Source organism: Schistocerca serialis, chromosome 11, assembly GCF_023864345.2.
Source record: "Schistocerca serialis cubense isolate TAMUIC-IGC-003099 chromosome 11, iqSchSeri2.2, whole genome shotgun sequence".
NCBI classification, from domain to species: Eukaryota; Metazoa; Arthropoda; class Insecta; order Orthoptera; family Acrididae; genus Schistocerca; species Schistocerca serialis.
Genome location: NC_064648.1, coordinates 78235291 through 78258147, shown reverse-complemented (window position 1 = coordinate 78258147; position 22857 = coordinate 78235291). Strand labels below are relative to the sequence as shown.

Genomic DNA, 22857 nt, shown 5'->3' with positions numbered 1-22857 from the left:
TGACACACCCACTAAGTCAGACACACTTTTCACTTCATCCATACATTTGGCATGTTCTTTTATCACATCTACCCTTTGTTTGCAAAAGTAACTTTTTTCAAGCCATCTGTTAATTCAATTTTTACAGTTCTAATGGATTGTTGGGAGTTATTCTGAATTTGAGAAATTTTGCCATCCACTTTACTCTCTAACGACTTCAAATCATTTTCTCACATTTTTTTAAACCGCAGTTTGCCTTACAAGGTTTTCGTTGATTTTCTGGCCAATTGTTTCGGCAAAATTAGTATGTTCAACTTTTATAGAACCCATTATAGCTGCAAATATTTATTGGATACATCTTGGTTCTATTTTCTGCATTACTGTTTCCTGTTTATGTTGTTCCACCGATACTATACCAAATTTTGTATCCAAATTTGACACATTTGATTTAGTTACACTTCCAGCCATTGCCATCACACAACTGGTTGTTACCGATTTCATGCTTCATGTCACTTCCAGGCCTTACATTATCTCCACCAGTTACATTAACTCACGTACTTGAAGCAGCTTCTACTCCACAGCCCGTAAATAACAAAGAAACATCGTCAAAAATCTCCTCTTTTTTACTTTAACGTCTACTAGGCCTACTCCTCTCTGTTCAGCCCTGCTGGTTTGTGAAGCACTTAAATTCATTGAGGGTCCTTCCTCATTTTATCGTATTTTAAAATGTTTATCACCTTCCATGTTACTCACTATTTCAAAACACACACACACACACACACACACACACACACACACACACACACACCCCAAATGTAACAAACTTACCTTTCATTGAATGATGCAGCCTCGGCATGCTGAAACGGAGTGTCAGACCACCTCAGCCTGCCGTACCAGTGTAAGGGTCCCTGCTCATCGTGTAAGTTGGCATCACTGTTCTTATGTACTGCTGCTCGTTGATACCGCTAAGACGCCGTCTGCTGCTTCGCTGAGCTCTGTATTACATCTTCTTTCTTGTCAGTCTCTCCGGCGTCGCGAAATGGGTTGCGTTCAAAATTCCGCGTGTACCGATTTACAAAATTTTTCATTATCGTTCACTATACGGTCTCTCACTAAATTTCCCTCAACCACGGATTCAATGTACCACGGCTTTTTACTGTTTCCCCGGCATGTGCTCCATGTGCGTCAGCACGGTTCCTGTTGCCTGCACCTACCTGTGAACTCGTTGCAGCAGATCACTGGTAGGAAAGCCGAGCAGAAACCTACCGTACTGCGACTCGCACCAGGCTGCATACAGCGTAACTATTCTAAGAATTGGGAAAAGGTCTTAATTTTGAGTGAAAGGTAGAAGTACTGACAAAATTTTGGTACATTCTGAAATTTAGAATTAAAAGTTCACTGCCAAGCCCAAGCTAATCGTAACACAGTCATGCGCAAACCCTTTCATTCACGTTAGCAAGTCTGTGGTAACGTATTTCCCGAAATCTGAACAACTGCTAAGCAAGGATTGTTCTCAAACGCAGATGCTCGCCACGCTATTAAGTTTATCACTGTCTAATACAATCAAGTTTTTGGTCATCGATCTTCTCAATGTGCCACATGATAATTACTTACAAAATCGGTACTTACTAAAACGTTTGCATTCAGTGTCTTTAAAATTTCTCACACTAGTTCGTACAGCGTTTGTCAGTATGACAATGATCTACATATTTACACATTCACACATCATTCACACTGCAGAAACGTATACAAAACTGTACTAACATAAATAAACAAATCATTCAAGAAGTAAACAGAACAATTCACAAAAACATTCTCTTGACCTGTTTATTGAATGTGTCTGTCCCCTACTTTGGTGGATGAAAATCAGAACCACATACTCTGCTGAGCCCGATTCAGACCGTCTGCCACTGTACATGAATGAGTCATTCTCTCGATAAAGTCTTGAGACAGGAGCTCACTCGTAGATCCCCTGTGTGAAACTCCTGCAAGGGTACGTGCATAACCGCTAGTTAAATGACGAATAATACAGATTCAGGCCATAAAACAATCTACATCTAGATACATACTCCGCAAGCCACCCGACGGTGTGTGGCGGAGGGTACCTTGAGTACCTCTGTCGGTTCTTCCTTCTATTGCAGTCTCGTATTGTTCGTGGAAAGGAGGATTGTCGGTATGCCTCTGTGTGGGCTCTAATTTCTCTGATTTTAACCTCATGGTCTCTTCGCGAGATATACGTAGGAGGGAGCAATATACTGCTTGACTATTCGGTGGTGGTATGTTCTCGAAACTTCAACAAAAGCCCGTACTGAGCTACTGAGCGTCTCTCCTGCAGAGTCTTCCACTGGAGTTTATCTATCATCTCCGTAACACTTTTGCGATTACTAAATGATCCTGTAACGAAGCGCGCTGCTCCCCGTTGGATCTTCTCTATCTCTCCTATCAACCCTATCTGGTACGGATCCCACACTGCTGAGCAGTATTCAAGCAGCAGGCGAACAAGTGTACTGTAACCTACTTCCTTCGTTTTCGGATTCCATTTCCTTAGGATCCTTCCAATAGATCTCAGTCTGGCATCTGCTTTACCGACGATCAACCTTATATGATCATTCCATTTTAAATCACTCCTAATGCGTACTCCCAGATAATTTATGAAATCAACTGCTTCCAGTTGCTGACCTGCTATATTGTAGCTAAATGATAAGGGATCTTTCTTTCTATGTATTCGCAGCACATTACACTTGTCTACATTGAGATTCAATTGCCATTCCCTGCACCATGCTTCAATTCGCTGCAGATCCTCCTTCATTTCAGTAAAATTTTTCCATTGTTACAACCTCTCGATATACTACAGCATCATCCACAATAGGCGTCAGTGAAATTACGATGTCATCCACAAGGTCATATATATATATATATATATTGTGAGTAGCAACGGTCCAACGACAATCCCCTGCGGCACACCTGAAATCACTCTTACTTTGGAAGGCTCTCCATTGAGAATGACATGCGGCGTTCTGTTATCTAGGAACTCTTCAATCCAATCACACAATTGGTCTGATAGTCTGTATTCTCTACTTCATTCATTGAACGACTGTGGGGAACTGCTTCAAATGCCTTGCAGAAGTCAAGAAACACAGCATTTACCGGGGAACCTGTGTCTATCGCCCTCTGAGTCTCATGGACAGTGTTGTTTTCTTGAATAACATGAGATGCAAAGAGAATATCTCGTTGAATAAAGTACTACTATAGATCTTTACAACCTTAAATTTTGGTAGATGTCCATTTTCAACCGTTTCCAGACCAAACAACATTTCGCTGTAGAAAAAATTTGGAGATAATGTCTTTGCCGCATCTGGAGCTTGTACTCCAAATGAAATGTGCTGAAATGTAATGAACTCTTGAAAATGTTATTACTAAAGATTTGCAGTTACTCACCAATGGCACCAGTCTGACAGAAAGGGTGTGATACTGCTGGAACTGACTGGTGATGGACCATATTTATCAACTATCGCTGCAGACAGGTGTGCCTGTCTCTCGTAGAAGTATCGTCAGTCACCTTTATGCTGAAAGTGCTGCTCCGCGTTGCCGTGTTTCAGAATCGTCCGCAATGGAAGCAGTTAAGGACGTGACGGAGACAGTGGACCTGGGTGCACTCCTGGACGCCGGGGACGACGCCATGGTGACACTCGAGGCAGGTGACACTCGGCTGGTGGCGCACAGGGCCGTCCTGGCGGACAGGAGCCCTGTGTTCGCGGCCATGTTCGCGCACGACACCCTCGAGACTAGCACCGGCGCGGTGAGCATCCCGGACGTGGGGGGCCCGGTGCTGAGGCAGCTGGTCTCCTACCTGTACACCCTGCAGGCCCCCCAGCTGCCCGGCACGGCCCCCCAGCTGCTGGCCGCAGCGGATAAGTACGGGGTGTCGCGGCTGAAGGCGGAGTGCGAGCGGCAGGTGGCCGCTCAGCTGACTGTCGAGACCGCGGCGGCCGCAGCCGTACTCGCAGTCCGCCACTCCTGCAGTGACCCCAAGCACGCTGCACTGGCATTCATTAAGACCTGTCCGTTCGAGGTGATGGCCACTCAGGGGTGGGCAGATGCGATGCGGAAGCAGCCGGAAGACTTGATCGAAGTGAGCCGGTTGCTGTACGATCCACCACCAAAAAGCAGGTGAGCGTGAGGAAAACCTCTCATTCCTGTCTCTCAGTTCTGGATGTGTTTGTGTTTCCAAGGCAATAATTTTTGCCACTGAGTTTCTTTACATTTGTATCTGCTGTAAAAAATCAGCATCATAGACAGTCAATTAACGATAGCTCACAGTGCTATCATTGCTCTCTTGTAGCAGTTTCAGTGAATCCCTAAACTGAACCCACTTCATTATCAGGTATGTTAGCTAACAAAAATCATCAGCCAGTTTGTAGGCATTATCCTGTTAAATTACATGTATACATAAAGTGGTTGTTTCGGTTTTAGCATCAACTGTCATGACAGAGGGTACACTCACTGTGTGAATAGAGCATGAGCCAGACTGCTGTGGACACAAAGCTGTATTGCCCAGCACAGGCTCAGACGCAGTGAGGGGTGTGGTTTGCAACCGGCAGCCTGTACTGGTTGCTGTAAGCCTGTTCACATAAAGTAGTGTTTAAAGTTGTTCAGTGCCTCTGTGGCTGATGACACTGAGACACCTTTGAATACTGTCACGCTGCATTAAGATGACAACAAAGTAAGTCACTTACAATCGACACCTCGAGCAAGGTAGTGTACTGCGGAATGATTATATAGGATGGTGGCAACTTTTTACAAATTTCGATTGCTGATGTTGACCTGTGGCATTTTCGTCATGTAGAAAAGCAGATTATCAGATTGTCCACTATTCACACCTCAGTACTACAGCTTTGTCTCTGTTGCATAGTTTGTGTGTCACCTATTTCTGTGTGCAAGCCATGTCAGCAAGTATCCCAACATAATTCTTCGTTCTCTCCAAATCGAAACAGTACATAAGGGATTTTAATTGCTGTAAGGGAATGTTGTTGTTGTCTTCCGTCCTGAGACTGGTTTGATGCAGCTCTCCATGCTACTCTATCCTGGGCAAGCTTCCTCGTCTCCCAGTACTTACTGCAACCTACATCCTTCTGAATCTGCTTAATGTATGCATCTCTTGGTCTCCCTCTATGATTTTTACCCTCCACACTGCCCTCCAATGCTTAATTTGTGATCCCTTGATGCCTCAGAACATGTCCTACCAACCGATCCCTTCTTCTGTTCAAGTAGTGCCACAAACTCCTCTTCTCCCCAATTCTATTCAATACCTCCTCCTTAGTTATGTGATCTACCCAGCATTGTTCTGTAGCACCACATTCCGAAAGCTTCTATTCTCTTCTTGTCCAAACTATTTATCGTCCACCTTTCACTTCCATACATGGCTACACTCCATACAAATACTTGCAGAAAGGAGTTCCTGACGCTTAAATGTATACTCGACGTTAACAAATTTCTCTTCTTCAGAAACGCTTTCCTTGCCATTGCCAGTCTACATTTTATATCCTCTCTACTTCGACCATCATCAGTTATTTTTCTCCCCAAACAGCAAAACTCATTTACTACTTTAAGCGTCTTGTTTCCTAATCTGATTCCTCAACAACACATGATTTAATTCTACTACATTCCATTATCCTCGTTTTGCTTTTGTTGACGTTCATCTTATATCCTCCTTTCGAGACACTGTCCATTCCGTTCAACTGCTCTTCCAAGTCCTTTGCTGTCTCTGACAGAATTACAATGTCATCGGCGAACCTCAAAGTTTTTATTTCTTCTCCATGGACTTCAATACCTACTCAGAATTTTTCTTTTGTTTCCTTTACTGTTACATAAAAGAATAATCTGCTGTCACGGCTTGTATGGAAGGTGTTCAGAAAACTAGGTGAAGTAAGCATCGGTGCTCCAGTGTATGGCTGCTCACACCTCTCGCACCCTGGGACCACCTCACCAGACAAGCCAGTCCTCGAGGCAGTTCCGGCTGGTTGCCTAAAATTGAGTCTTCTCACCTCATTTGGTTGACATCTCTATTCAGCCGTTAGATAAAGCTCACACAGTATTTCGATACATTTCCTTCTGTGTGACACAGAATACCATGCTTTACGGCATCTTCAATGAACAGATATCCGACCCGTCTGCGTGTCTCGATTGCTCCATGGCTTTTCGATAGCCACCCAGTGAACACTACAGACTTTCATTCTACTGTGGCACAACTTATGACATTATCTATCCCGTCCACTGTTGTTGCTATTGTGCCTCTGATTTCTGTGAGCATTGAAGTCTCTCTGCGACCAGAGTTACCTGTATTCTGCACCATTTTACAATTGCATATGTCCATAAAAGTCTACTAGCTACTAACACTGATAAATTATGATTAATTTTTCATTTAGGTTTTAATACTTATGTAGCATTTTATGTGCTATTTCGCATATCAGAAATCTTGTGTTTCAGATGACACTATGTGCATTCCCTGAACCAATTGTAATGAACTTATAGCCAGTATTGTAAATCATTCAGTGTTTTTCTGTTTTATTCAATAAAAATTATCATAAAAATTCATGTTTCAAACAACAAACATACTACAATAAACAACAAACATACTACAATTGTTATTTATGTTCTTGAAAAAAAATTTGATATGGAACACGTAAATATATTTCTCTACATTACTCCAAACTCGTTCTGCACACTGTGGAAAATGACCAAGGTCCTAAGTTTGAAAAAGTTTTTGTTAACGGTAATCTTTTTACTAACAGTATTCTTTGTGTACATTTTACAAATTCTCTTGCTGATGTATATTAGATTCTTGTCATAATTAATGATCTTCACCTAGTTCACGGCCTCATACTTCCCACACTATTGGGTGTCAGCTGCAAACACACATACATTATTTGGTTCTGGAACTGCCTTGGTCTTTCACTGATTCCACTTGCCCCCCGCCACCACTCCCACTCAAATTATACTTAGTGTCACACTCAAAACTTTATACACCACAGGTGCCTAGTGTTTTAATAATAATAAAAATAAGATGTATAAAACCACATGTAAGCAGATTTATTTTTTATTTCATACAGTGAAGTGATACAGTTTTTTCCCATTTCTTGGGGAGGATATCTCGCAATCTCCTCCCCCATGTATCCATGCCAGGCCTTCTAGACATTAGATTCTCACGGAATTTACAATTCATGCCTACTGTGTGTGGGTCCACTGCTCGTGGTCGTGCGGTAGCGTTCTCGCTTCCCTCGCCTGGGTTCCTGGGTTAGATTCCCTGCGGGGTCAGGGATTTTCACTGCCTCGTGATGACTGGGTGTTGTGTGCTGTCCTTAGGTTAGTTAGGTTTAAATAGTTCTAAGTTCTAGGGGGACTGATGGCCATAGATGTTAAGTCCCATAGTACTCAGAGCCATTTAAACCATTTACTGTATGTGGAGGACAAACTTAATTTTATTTCAGTACAAAGTTCACAGCACAACTTACGGACTACAGTATCATCAATCACAAACATTGCTCATCGCCTCCGCCTCCACCTCCCCCCCCCCCCCCTCCCCCCCTCTACACACAAACGTGGATGTGCAAACGCAAAACACAACACACGATGCGCGACATATTAGTATTTGTTTTCCCATGATTGGATTGGGGAATGACACAGCTTACATTAACTAACCTCCTGGTTTCATATGTGCTTACAAATGAGGATGCTCACTTGAAAAATGTAAATTTCTGTCATTCATATTTAATGAATGAAATTTAGATTAATGTGATAATACTGTTATGACAAGTAACTGTTGCTCCGCCACAGCCTCTTTCTGGTGTCAAATCACGAGTTTCACCTTGCTGCACTGTCCGCTGTACTAAATTCCTTTCCCAGCTGAGCTTGAAACACGCTGTGAACAATTTTGTTTTCTGTACCTTTCAAAGGCCAGTTTTTAAAACAGGCTTTGAACGATGTCTGATGATCAAAGTGTAACATTAATTACATTAAAAAAAATTTCACAGCCAGACGAGTGTTATGCCTGTTTTATATGCATGTGTTACTATGCTCAGAAGTAGCCAAATGACCTGAACTGCATTCCACCTGGTTTGTATGCAGCCACATAACTGTCTTGCAGTTAGGCTGTTCTTTCTCATACAGTCATTTCACTACACAAAATCATTACTACAAGAGACCACTAGAGAAAACTGCCCTTTCCTGCTATTGTCCATATGAAAACCAATACCACAATAACGTAATTATCAGAAAACCCATTACCAGAGATGGCGGTCCTCAGTGCTTGTAAACTAAAGTTAATTACAATAAATGACACTTCAAAAAGCAAGATTCCGCTTCAAACTACATTCTTCTGTATTGGACTGGAACCCAGGACTCCAATCCGGTCACTACTGTCTTTGCTAACAAAGCATGAGAGATCTTACCTATCATTTTAACCACATGTAACAGCATTGCACTTGTTCAAACTTGATATGATGAGGCATAAGGTTTTGTTTTGGACAGGGTTTGTGAATGACTCACAATAAAATCTTGTAATTTTATGTATCGAAATTTTTCACCACTAGAGGGATGATGAAACTGAAATGATTATACAACAAAGTATTCCCCCGCTGCGTTCCGAACTCAGCACATATCATGCTGTTTTCTAGCCAAATATATATCCACAATGTCAGTTTATTTCACCACTAGTGAGATATGCTTGTGTCTGAACTAGAAATTATGCGAGGAAAAGTTCTGTGCTGACTGGGACTCTTTACCCTGTACATGCTACCACCACTGTCTACACACGAAGAGGTGTTCACTACCAAATACTTTTCCACCAGTCACTAGGAGTGGTATTTACAAATCTGAAATGATAGGCCAAAAAGTTCTGTTCCTGATTCAGAGTTGTAACTGGCACCAATTGTTATTGTTGACATTGCATGCACAAATGCTAAAAATCATAATTGCTTTTCACCTATTACTTGCAGTGCTACAACTTGAAATCCCACAGTGAAAATTTTTGTACCCAACTAGTATTTAAAACCTGACACCTGTGCCTTTCATTGAAACCTGGATGACTATGGAATGTTGCAGACACAACAAAATGATGGAACTGTATCGCCCGAAAAGAGTTCAAAATGGCAGAAAGAGATATCTGAGTTAGATTCTCAGTTCAGCACCAACATTTTCAACATTGCAAGTTCAAATAAGTGTGCCGTGACTTTACATGATCATTGGTTCAGTAATGAAATAAAATTTCTGGTATAGGAAAGGTTGATGGTGAGCTTCTAATTGTCGGACTGTGTTGTTTAACTGAACTCAACAGAAGCTAAGAGGGTCTTTTCATAGTTGTTTAGTGTTCGGCTGATCAGTGACTCGAACACAGAGCTTAATCATATGAAGCTAGAGCCATTTTAACAGACCACCAAACTTTCGGTCCAGTGCCATTGTTTTGTTGTTAATGAAGGATGCTTCTCACTGGATGAGCGTTCCCTTTCCCTGGAGGTTAATTACAGCCTTTACAAAACATTCTTTTCCTTGTTAACCCGTGATAAACTTTCACTAGTGGCCTTACCTACCTAATGTGTACTTTTGACTTGATTTTGTAATCGCTGAAATAAAATCACATAATTGTCAGCTGCCTTACTGGCATTATCGTAGCCTATGGAAATTTCTGCAGGAAATGTTTCTCCCACCTGAGCAGCTGTGATCTTGTAAGAGTTTAGGTTGCACCAGCACTAGATCATACAAAAAAACTCGGTGGCAAGTATCAACCAAACTTCCAGAACGTTCTCTGGGTACCTTTGTTGTATTAATAACTGCAGTAGTGTGGTATTGTGTCAAGGAAAGTTAATTATTTTCTAGTTCTTTATTTTTGTGCTAGGGGCGAATAATTTTACTAAGAGAAGAGATGCATTTGATTTATAAGGAAGTCAATCATAGGCAGTCGTTGTTGTTCTGAGAATGGGTCCATTGTTATTCTCGAAGTGGATTCCTTTTGTTATAATTTCTGAAGAAATTTATTTTTTACTTTGAGGTGGTATTAAGCAGCTTTGTTTATCCAATATAATGTTTTTTTGAAGAGGTCATTCATTATTGTAGTTTCTTCTGTTACTATTAACACCACCGGTCTTCGCAAAGACGAGACTTGTCTTCAGTAAACGTAGCTTACGTAGCACAGATAATCCCTCCAGATAAATTCCAGGTGGTAAAAGGAGGCCTAAAAAAAAGTATTGTGCAATTGCATAAGAAAGTCCATAATTTTTTCTATGTAGCATACTACATTGATGCACATTGCCTAAAAGGGCCACCCATAATTTTACTGAAACAAGTAGATTCATGCATAAGATCATATTTATTTATTTATTTCGAGTCAAAAACATTACAACAATATTTACAATATATACAATATAACAAATCAGGTCAAATCATAAAAGAACAAACTAAACGGTATTAGCCCAAAATTGTGCAACGGCAGCAGCATTGTCTGAAACATCAACAAGCTCTTGTGTGGAACATGATACAGGACATCTAGGACAGTTAATTAAATGTTTGGTTGTCTGTTCTTCTCCGCAGTCACACAAGGTGGAAGATTCCTTCATGAAGCCCCATTTAAACAGATTGTCCTTAGTTCGTCCGACGCCACTCCTGAGCCGATTTAGAGACTTCCACACTGTCCAGACTTGATTTCCACCAGGAGGAAGGGTCTCAGAAGGAGTCATCCAATCGTTACTGTCAGATTTTGCTGTCCACTGAGATAGTCTGGCTGCTCCAGTCCGACCGGTGAGGGGTGTAGTAGTTCTCATGAAGCTCCTCCTAGATTTGAGTCTACTAATTGGTAGCTGGTATCCATGTAGCAGGTGATCGGTGTTATGATCTGCTTTATGTCTCTCAAGTTTGGCTGCGACTTCACGCCTTATGTCTGGAGGGGCAATACCTGCTAGTTTATGGAGTTTATCAATAGGTGTAGCTTTGAGGCATCCCGTTACTGTCCTGCAGGTTTCGTTCAGGGCCACATCAACCTGCTTTGCATGAGATGACTTGTACCATACAGGACATGCGTATTCAGCTGCGGAATAACACAAGGCCAAGGCTGATGTTCTTAGTAGTTTGGGATCTGCACCCCAAACGCTGCCAGTGAGCTTCCGCAGGATGTTGTTACGAGCAGCAACTTTCTGCTTGGTGTTAGTGCAGTGTTTTCTGTAGGTCAACGTTCGATCTAAGGTGACACCCAGATATTTGGGGTAGAAACAATGTTCAAGCTCTTGATCTTCCCAAAACACTGTAAGTTTTCTATAGGCCTCTCGATTGCGTAGGTGGAAAGCACAAACTTGAGTTTTAGCAGGGTTCGGTCTTAAGTTATTGACTCTGTAGTACTCAGATAGGTCCTTGAGAGCAACAGTAAGCTGGTTTTCTACTGTGTCAAAATCTCTGGCTTGTGTGACTAAGGCAAGATCATCTGCATAGATGAAACTCTTTGTAAGAGAAGGTTGAGGCTGGTCATTTGTAAATATGTTGAACAATATGGGGGAAAGGACACTACCCTGAGGCAAGCCATTCCTTTGACTTCTCCATCTACTCTTTCTTCCTTGGAACTCCACATAGAAACGTCGGTTTTCCAAAAGTGTCTGCACAGTTCTGGTGAAATTAATGTCTCTAGTGATGTAATAGACTTTGTGCAATAATTGTCGATGTTGAATGGTGTCATATGCTGCTGTGAGATCCACGAAGACAGCCCCGGAAATGTATCCTTTCTCATATCCCTCTTCAATATGTTCAGTCAGATTAAGGACTTGTGCTGTACAATTCTTTCCAGGTCGGAAACCTGCTTGTTGAGGTATGAGTTGTTTTTCAACAATGGGAGTGAGTCTATTTAGCAACATTCTTTCATAGATTTTATACAAATGGCAAAGGAGCGAAATCGGTCGGTAGTTCTTGGGATCAGCTGCACCCTTTCCAGGTTTTAGTAAGGGAATAACTTTAGTTTTCCTCCAGATGGCAGGGATCTGTTTCCGCTTCAGACAACCATTATAGAATTGCAGAAGCCATCTTTCCGTGATGGGACCAAAATGTTTAATTTGCTCAATCATTAGGTCGTCTAGACCAGGCGCTTTACCATTTTTGCATTTCTGAATTGCGGTTCTGAGTTCTTGTAAGATGAAGTCATTTGATATATGGTTGTTTTCACGTTCAGGTTCTCTTTTGAGTTTTGTTCTATCTCTAGAACAATTGACCCTTCCATTCTGAACTAGATGATGAGCAATTTGATCTGGTGCAATGTTTGCATGGCCATGATTGTGGACAGGGTCGTTGTTCAGGCGTCGCAGCAACTGCCAGGCTTTCTGACTGCTTTTAGACATATCAAGGTTCTCGAGTAGCTCTATCCATCGTTCTTTTTTGGATTTGGCTAAGGCTGAGGATAAATTTTGGCCAGCAGTTAAGGTTTCAATGCTGTAAGGATTATCATTGAAAAGTTGGATATAGTTATGTAGATGCTTCACGGATTCTTCTGTCAAGCCAGGTATGTAGTTAACTCGACAGCCTCTGGGAGTTGAGAGTCTTGAGCATCTTTTCACGGCTTCTACAAACTCATCATAGTTGGAAACTGAGGGTTCTATGCGTGAAACTTCTGAGTCAAGGAGATCAGCAAACTTCTGCCAGTCTGCTTTCTTGAAATTGTATCGCCTTCGGAATGATGTGATTCTAGGAGTAATGGCTGCAAACACTTGGCAGCCTATGGGGCGGTGTTGAGTATTTGGTATCGGATTTAGCACAGTTTTTCTGCATTGGTGAGCTATGTTCTCGCTAACAAAAATTAAGTCGGGGTTATACCCACGTTTCCAACGCCCACTGTTAAAAGATGGTGGGAGTTTATTATCATGGACAAGATTAAGATGGTTGGTATCAGCCCAAGTCAAAACTGCTTCACCATTACTGTCGTCCTCAGCATAACCCCAAACACTGCTATGACTATTGAAATCTCCAACAATAAAGTGAGCTTCTTGATTGGTGTAGTTGTCTGTAGGTGAAAATTGGAAATCTGCTCCTGGGGGTTTGTAAATTGACGACACAATACAACCATTCAGTTCTACAGACAGTATTTCAATATTGTTGAATTCTGTAAGTGAGGTAGAGAGAACAGCTATATCGTTCCTCACAAAGATAGCACTGCCATATTGTCTATGGGGTCGCTCAACTGCCAGTTTCATCCCAAGGATTTTTGGTCTTCTCATGGTGTCATCTCGATGGGTTTCTTGTATACATAAAATATCACACCTAGGTTCCTTGGCAATATGTTGCAGGAGTTCTTCTTTGGCAACAGACAATCCTTCTATGTTGATTGATACAATCACAAGGTGAGGTCTTGATAAAGACCTTTGGTTTCCATTCATAGTGAAACCTATAATGCAATGCTTTTGGAATGCTGACGTTCAGTTCAGTACTGGAGAATCTAGTCCAGTACCTATGCAGGGGCACCACGTGCAGGAGTCAGCTTCACCCCCATAAGATCATAGAGATTTTGCTTTACACGTCTCCTACAGGTTGCAATAAGTTTAGTTTTCAACCATAATTTTTTATTTGAAGTTATAAATTATTCTTGGAGTGACTTATTGAATGTTGTACACTTGACGGTCATGAAGATTGTTGTTTAAGCCTTCAAAAATGGTACACGAAGTATTTTGTGCGTGTATGTGGTAAGTGCGCTGAAAAAATCAAATCAGAAAATAATTTGCTCATTTTGAGTTGATTAGTCTTGATGTGGTGGTTTACCAGTATGGCCCAATTGATTACTGCCAAACGTCATGAAATGTGACCAGTTAACCATCACACAACACTTTAATTCAATAGCAACTATTGCGGAAGAAAGAAAGAAGTAATTTAGTGTTAAACGTCCTATCGACTGCAAGACCATAAGAGACAAAGCAGAATCTACAGCACTCAAATGTGGGAAAGGAAATAGTGGCATTTCAAGGGAAAGGTCACAGCATTTGCATTGATCAGTTTAAGAAAAAAAAGGAAAATGTAAACCAGGGTGGTTGGGTGGACATTTGAGCCATTGGGCCTTAACTTCAAAAAACGAAAATGTATGGTCCTGAGAAAAAAATGTACAATCAGAGGCTAATGAGTCCTCGGAATGTAACAGTATGCATCTGGTGTGACAAAGGTCTTTTGTGCTAAGAAATTGTTCCCAGGGATATGTCCATAGTAGTTAGCATCTGTTGTATTCGTGGTTGTCTGCAAATAACTTCATTGTGTCATTTGAAATAGTAATATGTGCTCATCAAACAAAGGAGAAAAGTAATTTTGATTTTTATCGCCTCTACGTGTCTTGTCAACAATGACAGGTGGTGTTGATTTCAACTGTGTCACACACAACTTTTCAAGCCATCATTTCAAGTTAAGACATGTCACTCGTAGCAACTGGCAAAAAGGAATTCGATAATAAACATTTTCTTGTGTGCAGTCAACAACGATGATGCATGCAGGCATGCAGCATGCAGGCTTAGATTCCCACTCCACACACAACTTTCTGTTAAGTTATTTCCGTTTCAGACATGTGCACATCTCGCTACAGCTAAAGTAAGCAGATGTTTAATGTGTATTTGTGGTTAGAAAACAATATGTGCTGGATTCAAATCCCAGTAAAGGTACAAAATTCTTTCTCAACATTTCAGATTCTCATCTTGCTATATTTGGATATGTAATGTATTATTGCCCTTAGTTAACAATCCTATTACTTGCTGGGTTTGAATAATCTAACACAAAACTTTATGCTATGTCATTTCAACAATTGCACACACATGCTTACATGTGGCCAAAATGATATTTAAGATCTTTCATACTTACTTAACAGAGACAGTAGTTGATTAATTGGAATCCTGGATGCTAGTCTAATACAAATGTCTTCGTCATGTAATTTCAAGTTGAAACTTAGTTTCTGGAATGACATTTATTGCAATAAACTTGAGTTTACAAGTGCTGAAGACTGTCACCTAATTATACCAGGTTTCGTGATATTTACATTATCGTGACATTAGTCTGATTGTGGACTCAGTGTTACAGATCAATTTCTTCAAGCAGTGTCTTGTAGTAACCATTTTGTAGAGTGAAATGCCCGTACCGAAAAGAGATCGGAGGGACTGTAAGACTGTAACATTATGTGGGTGCATACAATTTAGGTGGAGTGGAATTCAGGCCATTTGGATAGATTTGATGGTGATAGTACCTGAGCTGACCCCTCCAGTAATTCTGTAATTGAGTTTTTGCAAATGTTGGGCATTGTATGTACCTTCTGACTGCACTTTGTTTTGAACTACCTGTTGTATCATGTTCGGCGATTGCCGTGGGAAGCTCGGGTGGTGCAGCTGATAGTTACTAGCTTACTGGTCATTCATTTGTATTAACGGGAGCCCTGTCCCCATATGTGGCACATGTCGTCCATATAGTTGCCAGTGTGTGGATGGTCCCTCAGTAGTGCTGGCCATAGGGAGGCACCCCCAAATCCCCACGAGGAAACGCCAGCCAGCTCACATCCTGCCTCTCTGTATGTGCAGCGCACCAGTCGTTACAGAGCTGAGTACCACAACCAGAACCACCACCACCTCCGGCGCTGCCGCTGCCGCCAACTCTGCCAGCGCACCTCGCCAGACACCTGCTGCTGCGCGGCCCACGACTCCTCCACCTGATGAGGCAACTGTCTCTCGAATGCGGTGAGTTCCATCATCACACACACACACACACACACACACACACACACCATTATATGGTAGATCAGACATAAATACTGAAAAGCATCAGAACATACATTCATGGGTGGTATCCTCAGGACTAGATCATTGTATCATGGGAGAGAGGTTAATTAAGAATAGGTTGGTAGAGAAAATAGTTATTGTCAACAGCTCAGTAACTTATTCTCATCAAGATCAGCAAACCAATGCCAACAATAATTCATGCAATGTCATACACAGAAAATTTAGTGGCAGGTAGAGTATGAGTGCACTGAATGTGTGACACTATGTCAAATGAGATAATTGTATGTTACTCTAGATGTATTGCAATGGTCTAGCAGAGGTCACACATAAACACATATTTATGAGACCGTTTTTGGTTCTCGTCAGGAATGAGACAGGAAAAATAACCCAATAATTTGCTATAAAGTTTCTGTTAGTAACAAAAAAATACACTCTGCAAGCACCAGCCAGAAGCAAACGTCAGCAGAGCCTTAGCTTGTCAGGGAGTGGTCCACCTTGGTTGCCCCACTGCTGTAACACCAGTCCCAGTAACCACAGACATGCAAAGGGGAAACTCTGCCTCCTGTTGACAATGTGTCTGTCTGTGTGAGCAACAGATTTATAGTGCCATGAGCACCCAGAATCCAGTCATTTGTGGTAAGCATTCCTCTCTCTGTCTTTCCCTTCAGTTTTTAACCTCAACAACTACCTCTAGTGCCACAGCAGTTATTCCCTGATGCCTTCAAATATAACTTACTATGCTGACCCTCGTACTTGTCACAGTTTTCCACATATCACACTATCCTCACCTGTTCTGCACAGACGTTCCACAGCTCTGTTAAGAGTTCACCTAGTTTAAACATCCTTCTATAGCACCGAATTTAGAATGCTCCGATTCCCCTCTTGTTTTTTTTCCATAATCCACGATTAATTTTTATACAGTATTGTGCTCCAAACATACATTAAGGGACATCCAACACAAATTAAGGCCTATCCTTGGTATTACTAACTTTGTTTTACAAGGAATCTCCTGCTTTCCCATGCAACGTTACTCCTTATAACAACCACGCTCTGTCCCTCAGTGTAAATTAGCTTCATGTGTAATAGTCACTACAAGCAGTCTACTGTGTGGTCCTTAATTCTGATGTAAACATTGCCACCAATGTTATTTCTGCTACTCCGCAATACTTTCCTCTTTCTTCCATTCATTAAACCTGAATCAGTGTTCATTCAACTATTTATTACATTCATAAACTCTCGTGATTCATTCGGACTTTCAGTGAGCACAGAAATATCACCAGTGAGTTTTATTAAACGAAATCGTTTTCACCTTCAGTTTTAATTAAATTCCTGGAAGTTTCTTCAATTCAACCAGTGATTCTTCAGTGTTCATCTGAACATTTGTAGAGACTACCTGCATCCTTTTCTTTAATCATCTTTGATTCAGAGTACCAATTCTTGTTGATTATTGCTCATATTCTGTGTTATCTGCTGTTCCATATACGTAGCTTTTAGAAAAAAAAATTCACTGATTCATGCTGTCAAATGTCATGTAAAGATCGACAAATCCAATAAATATCTCTTGATTTTTCTCACACATTCCTGCCACTATAAGGTTGAAGTTCGAGTTGACCTCCCTGGATCCATTACTCCAAACTTAGCATCCTCAAACAGATCATCAACTTTTGTCTTCCATTCTTCTGGATGTTGTTATTTTTGTCAGTAAGTTGTATTCATGAGCTGTTTAGCTCGTTGTGTGTAAGCTATCGCACTTACCAGTGCTTGGTCACTTCTGTAGTGTTTGGATGTCTTTTTCTGGCTGTCTGTTGTTATGAATTGTGTCTCATCGATTATATAGACAAACGTGAAAATTCATTTGATCGCCATTCATTGTCGCATTATCTAGAGACTCATAGAAGTTAAAATTCACATTCCATTCCTGTGTACTTCAGTATCCTATTTATTTACACACTGAATTCTCGTAACAACTATCTTAAAATTTACTTCACTCATTGTCATAACTAAATTGTGATCTGACTGTGTGTCTGGTCCTGGTTACACCTTAAAATCCAATACCTGATTCCAGAATGTGTGTCTGGTTGTGATGTACTCCAGCTGGAAGTGTCTTTACCAACTAAAGCTCTGACTCCCTCCTTAAGAGCTGAAAATGCCAAGATACAGAATGAGCCATACAAATGTCACAGAATATAGGGCACAGCCTTGCAGCAAGTCAGCCATCCACATGTGGTGGAATGGTGCAGGAGGGCTCCTCCAAAAGGAGTGCTTGTAATGGTAACACAGACCACCATAAACGACAGTCAGTGATTACATTAAACCTCTCTGAGGAATTTTTGAGAAAGTTGTGACCGTGAGATAACCTAATGGGAACAGTATAATCAATCTGTTTGACTGGGATTTATTTCCAAAACACTCCAGCAGAGTATAACCAACACTAAAAAGATGGGTGAGGAACAGATGTTCTCCAGCACAAAAGCAAGTCGTAATATTACGTATTAATATGTCACCAGCCTAATTAGGAATTTTTGTCAAACAATGTAATAAAGCTCAAGGCAGTGCTAAGGCTAACCTAAGTTTCCTTAACGCCTACTAAACTCTTTCTTGATATCTGTTTGCACTACAACACAGTAACCTAACCTTGCAGATAAATGTGGTACTAACTTGGAAGTCAAGACGATGTACCTTGAATGAACTAGATGCAGCAGTCAGTACAACCAGTCACCAACACACATGAAACTAATAGCATTACTAAAGAGGGCAGAGCATGAAATGAAATGATTCTGATTTAAATCGGGGTTTATTATGATCATACTCTATAACATCATTGCTTAGTACAGTTTCTCTATGCCATTACACGAACCAGGTTGCATTAAAATAGCTAACACAGTAAATATTTCTTTCTTGAGCTCAGTTTGAAGCAATTAAACAGAAAGCAAATCTAACTACACTGGCTCTGGAGGGACCTTTGCTTTGCTTCATTAACCAACTAACCTAGCACATGAGGGCTATTAAACTTTAATGGTTTGATGAACCATGCTCATTAACAAAACTACACAAGTGTGTATGGGAAATGGTGAGTATTCTCATGAATAATTATTCATTAAGTGAAGCACAACAAACTATAACTCTTCAAATAATAACTGTGCTTTGAAAAGCAGTCTTTTAACCTTCTCAAAATATGGTTGTGCAAATGCCAACACAATATTAAATTCAAGTTCGAACACCAACTCATAAAATGAACAGTGATAAAGCCTTGTAATTCTGATCAAAGTGCATAATTAATAATCTTTTTTTACTTCTATTCAATACTATTATTCTTTTAACTAACAACTTTACTATTTACTGGTACCTTTTTAAGTAAGGCAAATTATTTAAGAATATGATTGCAGATCGATTTAAAAACGGCCTGGCAGTGTAGTATTTCTCAAACTATAAAACTGAACTTTAAACACATCTCCACACATCAGAAAGCAATCAAAACTATTTTTACAGCTGCTGAATAGTCTTTTCATAATCAATTAGCACACTCGGAATTAAATTCACTAGGGTAGGATTCCTGGTGAGGTTTGTGATTTGGGATAATCACAGGTGCAAGATAGAGCTTTTAGCAATACCACGATTATTATTAAAATCGACCAAATTTCACAAATACCTGGTCCATTTACAGAGTGCCAAATATAAACATTTCGGTGGAAAGCTGGTGGCACTGGTGGCATGATTTGCAGTGGCTGTTAACATGGCAGTGATGTAGTCATGGCAGTAGTGTTGGCCTCACCCTGTTATAGATCTTCTTGGCATCGGAATTATATTTTTGCAGGGCCAAAAGCAATGCCATTATAATGATATCACCAAATGCAGCATCCAAGGTCCATATATAACACTCTTAAGTTCCTCTGCCTCAACACTCCAAGAATATGAACTACAATGTTCCGCTACTGCTAGCGAGATATTAACCACAGCACTGCTCTGGCCAGACTCCTTAGCCGTCGCAAGGGACGAGTTGCCGCTTGCGTGAATGACACCTTTTACATTCTGCCAGGCTACTTCCGTAGCTGCAGGGATTCCCCACACTTTTTACATTCAACCCTGCATTCCCTAACTATGGACAAAGTCATTTACAGTACATCACATAATAATAATTCCAGTAGTTCTTTACATTAACAAGCTTAATTTAAACTTTGTTCCAAAAGTTCACATAACTGAAATATGTATACGTTATCAAAGAATTTCCATGACAGATAAAACACTCTACATATGACAGATACAGCACTCTACATAAGCAACTCTACAAATAGAAATATCAATACAAAATAGGTCAAAAATGGATGTTACATATGCCCCATGGTTCACTGAAGATTCCTGCTAGGCAAACATCAATAACACCTTAATGGTACCAAGCAGTCGAAAATAATAATCACCTCATCCAGAGTGGAGCATGAAAAGAATACATTGCAAAACACATTAAAACACTATACTCTCTATACACTTCATTACCAAAACAAGACATAAGCAACATTATTCAATTATGTACACCTGTCATAACTGACTCTCATTTTGTGAAACAGTGAGTGGAGTAGTAAGCAAAATTTATCTGTATTGCCGAGCATATTGAGTAGCATTTTGTAAGCATTCAAGAAATGTAGGTATACACACACAAGTATACCCCCTACAAATATCACAAGCAATTTGACATTGTACATGCAACACATCCTATAGTATGATTTTGAAGTTACAAAGGAGGAAACTATCAATTCTGATTCTAATAATAGTAGTCCATTCTTTAATATTTACATAAACAAACATATTTAAACTGAACCTACTATTCTTTTCTTACTGCATTTAATTAAAACACAGTCCCTCTTTGAAAACTGTAGCAAAACACATACAACACTAACAGATATGAAAATAAAATAATTTTGTTACCTGCAATAGCAACTTGCACTGCATTTAACAACATTAACAAATTACATATCACATTAATCAATTGGCTGCCCATTTTGGGTTTTGGCAGTCTACTTTAGACAGTTTTTTTGCCCCCCCTTGGCAAGTCTTCAGTGCTGCCCATTCTGTATTTAAGGTATTCCACATTTCTTTTCAATTTGGCAACATTTGCTCTGTAGCCCTTTCAGTACAGGGTTTCACATATTTTACAACAGGTTTTAGAATCTGAAACTTCTAAGATAATAACAGCAATTTTACATAGTTAACAACATTTTTATAAGAACATAAATTACAGTTAAATACAGTATAGTAGCTTCATAGGATAGATACATTATTTCATCTACAGCATAATATACATTTTTAGTCTGGTATGATTCCTTCATTTATTTATTCCTAGGTACATACAGTTTGAGATCCAGTACATTATGGACATCAAGGAGCTTCTTCGACTCTGGATATATTAAATAGTAGGCATTGTTGTGATGTGTGTCTTGTACTGTGAATGGCCCATTATATATACATCAATTCAGAAATTTCGTGGTTAAGTTCACTTGATTATTCATGGGTCTTCAGAAGAACATAGTCTCCAATTTTGAATATGGCAAACTTCAGGTTGCTATTGTGCCTTTTAGATCTCGTTTCGGCTTTGTTTTTTCTTTTACCAATTCTTTCTTCTGGGTTAATCCCAAATCTGTAAACGTTGGGAACTCTAGTTTTTCCTCAATTAAACATTTGCTCTTAGTATTGAGCAGAATTTCCCCAGGTGTAAACTCAGTAAACCCATGAGGCAAGGTCTTCATTAAACTCTCAAATTCACATACAAATCTGCCCTACGCTCAGTGGTTGTGGTGACAATAGGTCCTACATAACCACCCTATTTCCCTCGTATACCGTTCAACAGGGTTGCTGCCTGGATGGTAGGCCGAAATATATTTAGTTTCTACACCATTCTGCTCCATGCCATCTTTCCAGGTTTTGGAATTAAACTGGAGCCATTATTGGGCAGTACTGCACTGGGTTTTCGAATGGTTCTCAAATACTGAGTCAACCTATCGAATACTGACATTGCTGTCACCTTTTTCAGGAGATACAATTTTATGAATTTAGAAAATACTTCCAAAATCACTAAAATACATTTACAATTACCAGAAGTTGTGGGGAGGGGTCCATACAGGTCCACAGACAGTAAATCCATGGTATCTTTAGGTAATGTGTTCTGCATTGGGCCTTGATTAGTTCTATTGGTTACCTTAGCTCTCTGGCAGATGTCACAAGACCTTATACGTTCAATTTCCTTTCGACTCGTACTATTGGCAATCACTATAACACTAGCCAATTTATCTAGACACTCCTTTGGCCCAATGCTAGTGAAAATAATCTGACATCTGTATCAAATTGGGTAGGCCAACACACCATCCATTCTTCAGTAATGAAGCCTTTCCTCTTATACAAGATACTTTTAAAAATCAAAATTTACTTTCACAGATTTCCAAGTTGGATGCTCATTTTGATGATATCGCAACGTTTTGCAAATCTGTTCAAATTCATTTTTGCCTGAACTTCTTCCTGTAATTAATTTGGAAAGTTCCATCTCCATTGCATTCCTTGGGTACATCAGTACCATTGGGACAATTCATTGCCACCTAATTTTTGGTACCCTTTACATAGCAGATTTCATAATTAAATTGTTGCAAGTATAAAGCCCATCGGGTGAGCCTGCCGTGTAGAAGGCAACAATCTTTAAGGAATGTTTGAGCTTTGTGGTCAATGTGTATTACGATCTTAAAACCCCACCAATAATCTATAAATTTCTTGAGGTCCCATAATATGGCCAAGGCTACCTCCTCTGATATGGTGTAGTTCCTTTTGTTTCCTGTCAATGCCCTGCTGGCAAAAACTATAGTTCTATGAGCTAAATTTCCTGTACCATTTATCTCCAGGAAAATTTCAATACCAATCCCATAGGTGCTACTGTCAGTATTCATATTGAAAGTCTCTGACAGTACTGGGTGATGTAAAACATTATCATGTCAAAGTTTAATCTTTCAAGATTCACAATCCTGCCGACTCTCATCTGTCCAAACAAAAGCACTAAATCTTTTTATAGATTGTTCAAGTGTGGATTATTCAAAGGTTGCCCCCTTAACAAATTTTCTGTAAAATCCACACCAACCTAAAAAGG

The 22857-nt window shown here is 40.2% G+C and overlaps 1 protein-coding gene across 1 annotated transcript in view; it reads left to right on the top strand.

Annotated features, from left to right (window-relative positions):
* The first annotated feature begins 3589 nt into the window (after nt 1-3589).
* LOC126426470 (protein roadkill-like) overlaps nt 3590-22857 on the top strand; it is a 31052-nt gene continuing 11784 nt past the window's right edge. The window contains exons 1-2 of the mRNA XM_050088382.1: nt 3590-4149; nt 15540-15695. Coding sequence (XP_049944339.1) covers nt 3590-4149; nt 15540-15695 — 716 coding nt within the window. The remainder of the gene's footprint in view (nt 4150-15539; nt 15696-22857) is intronic.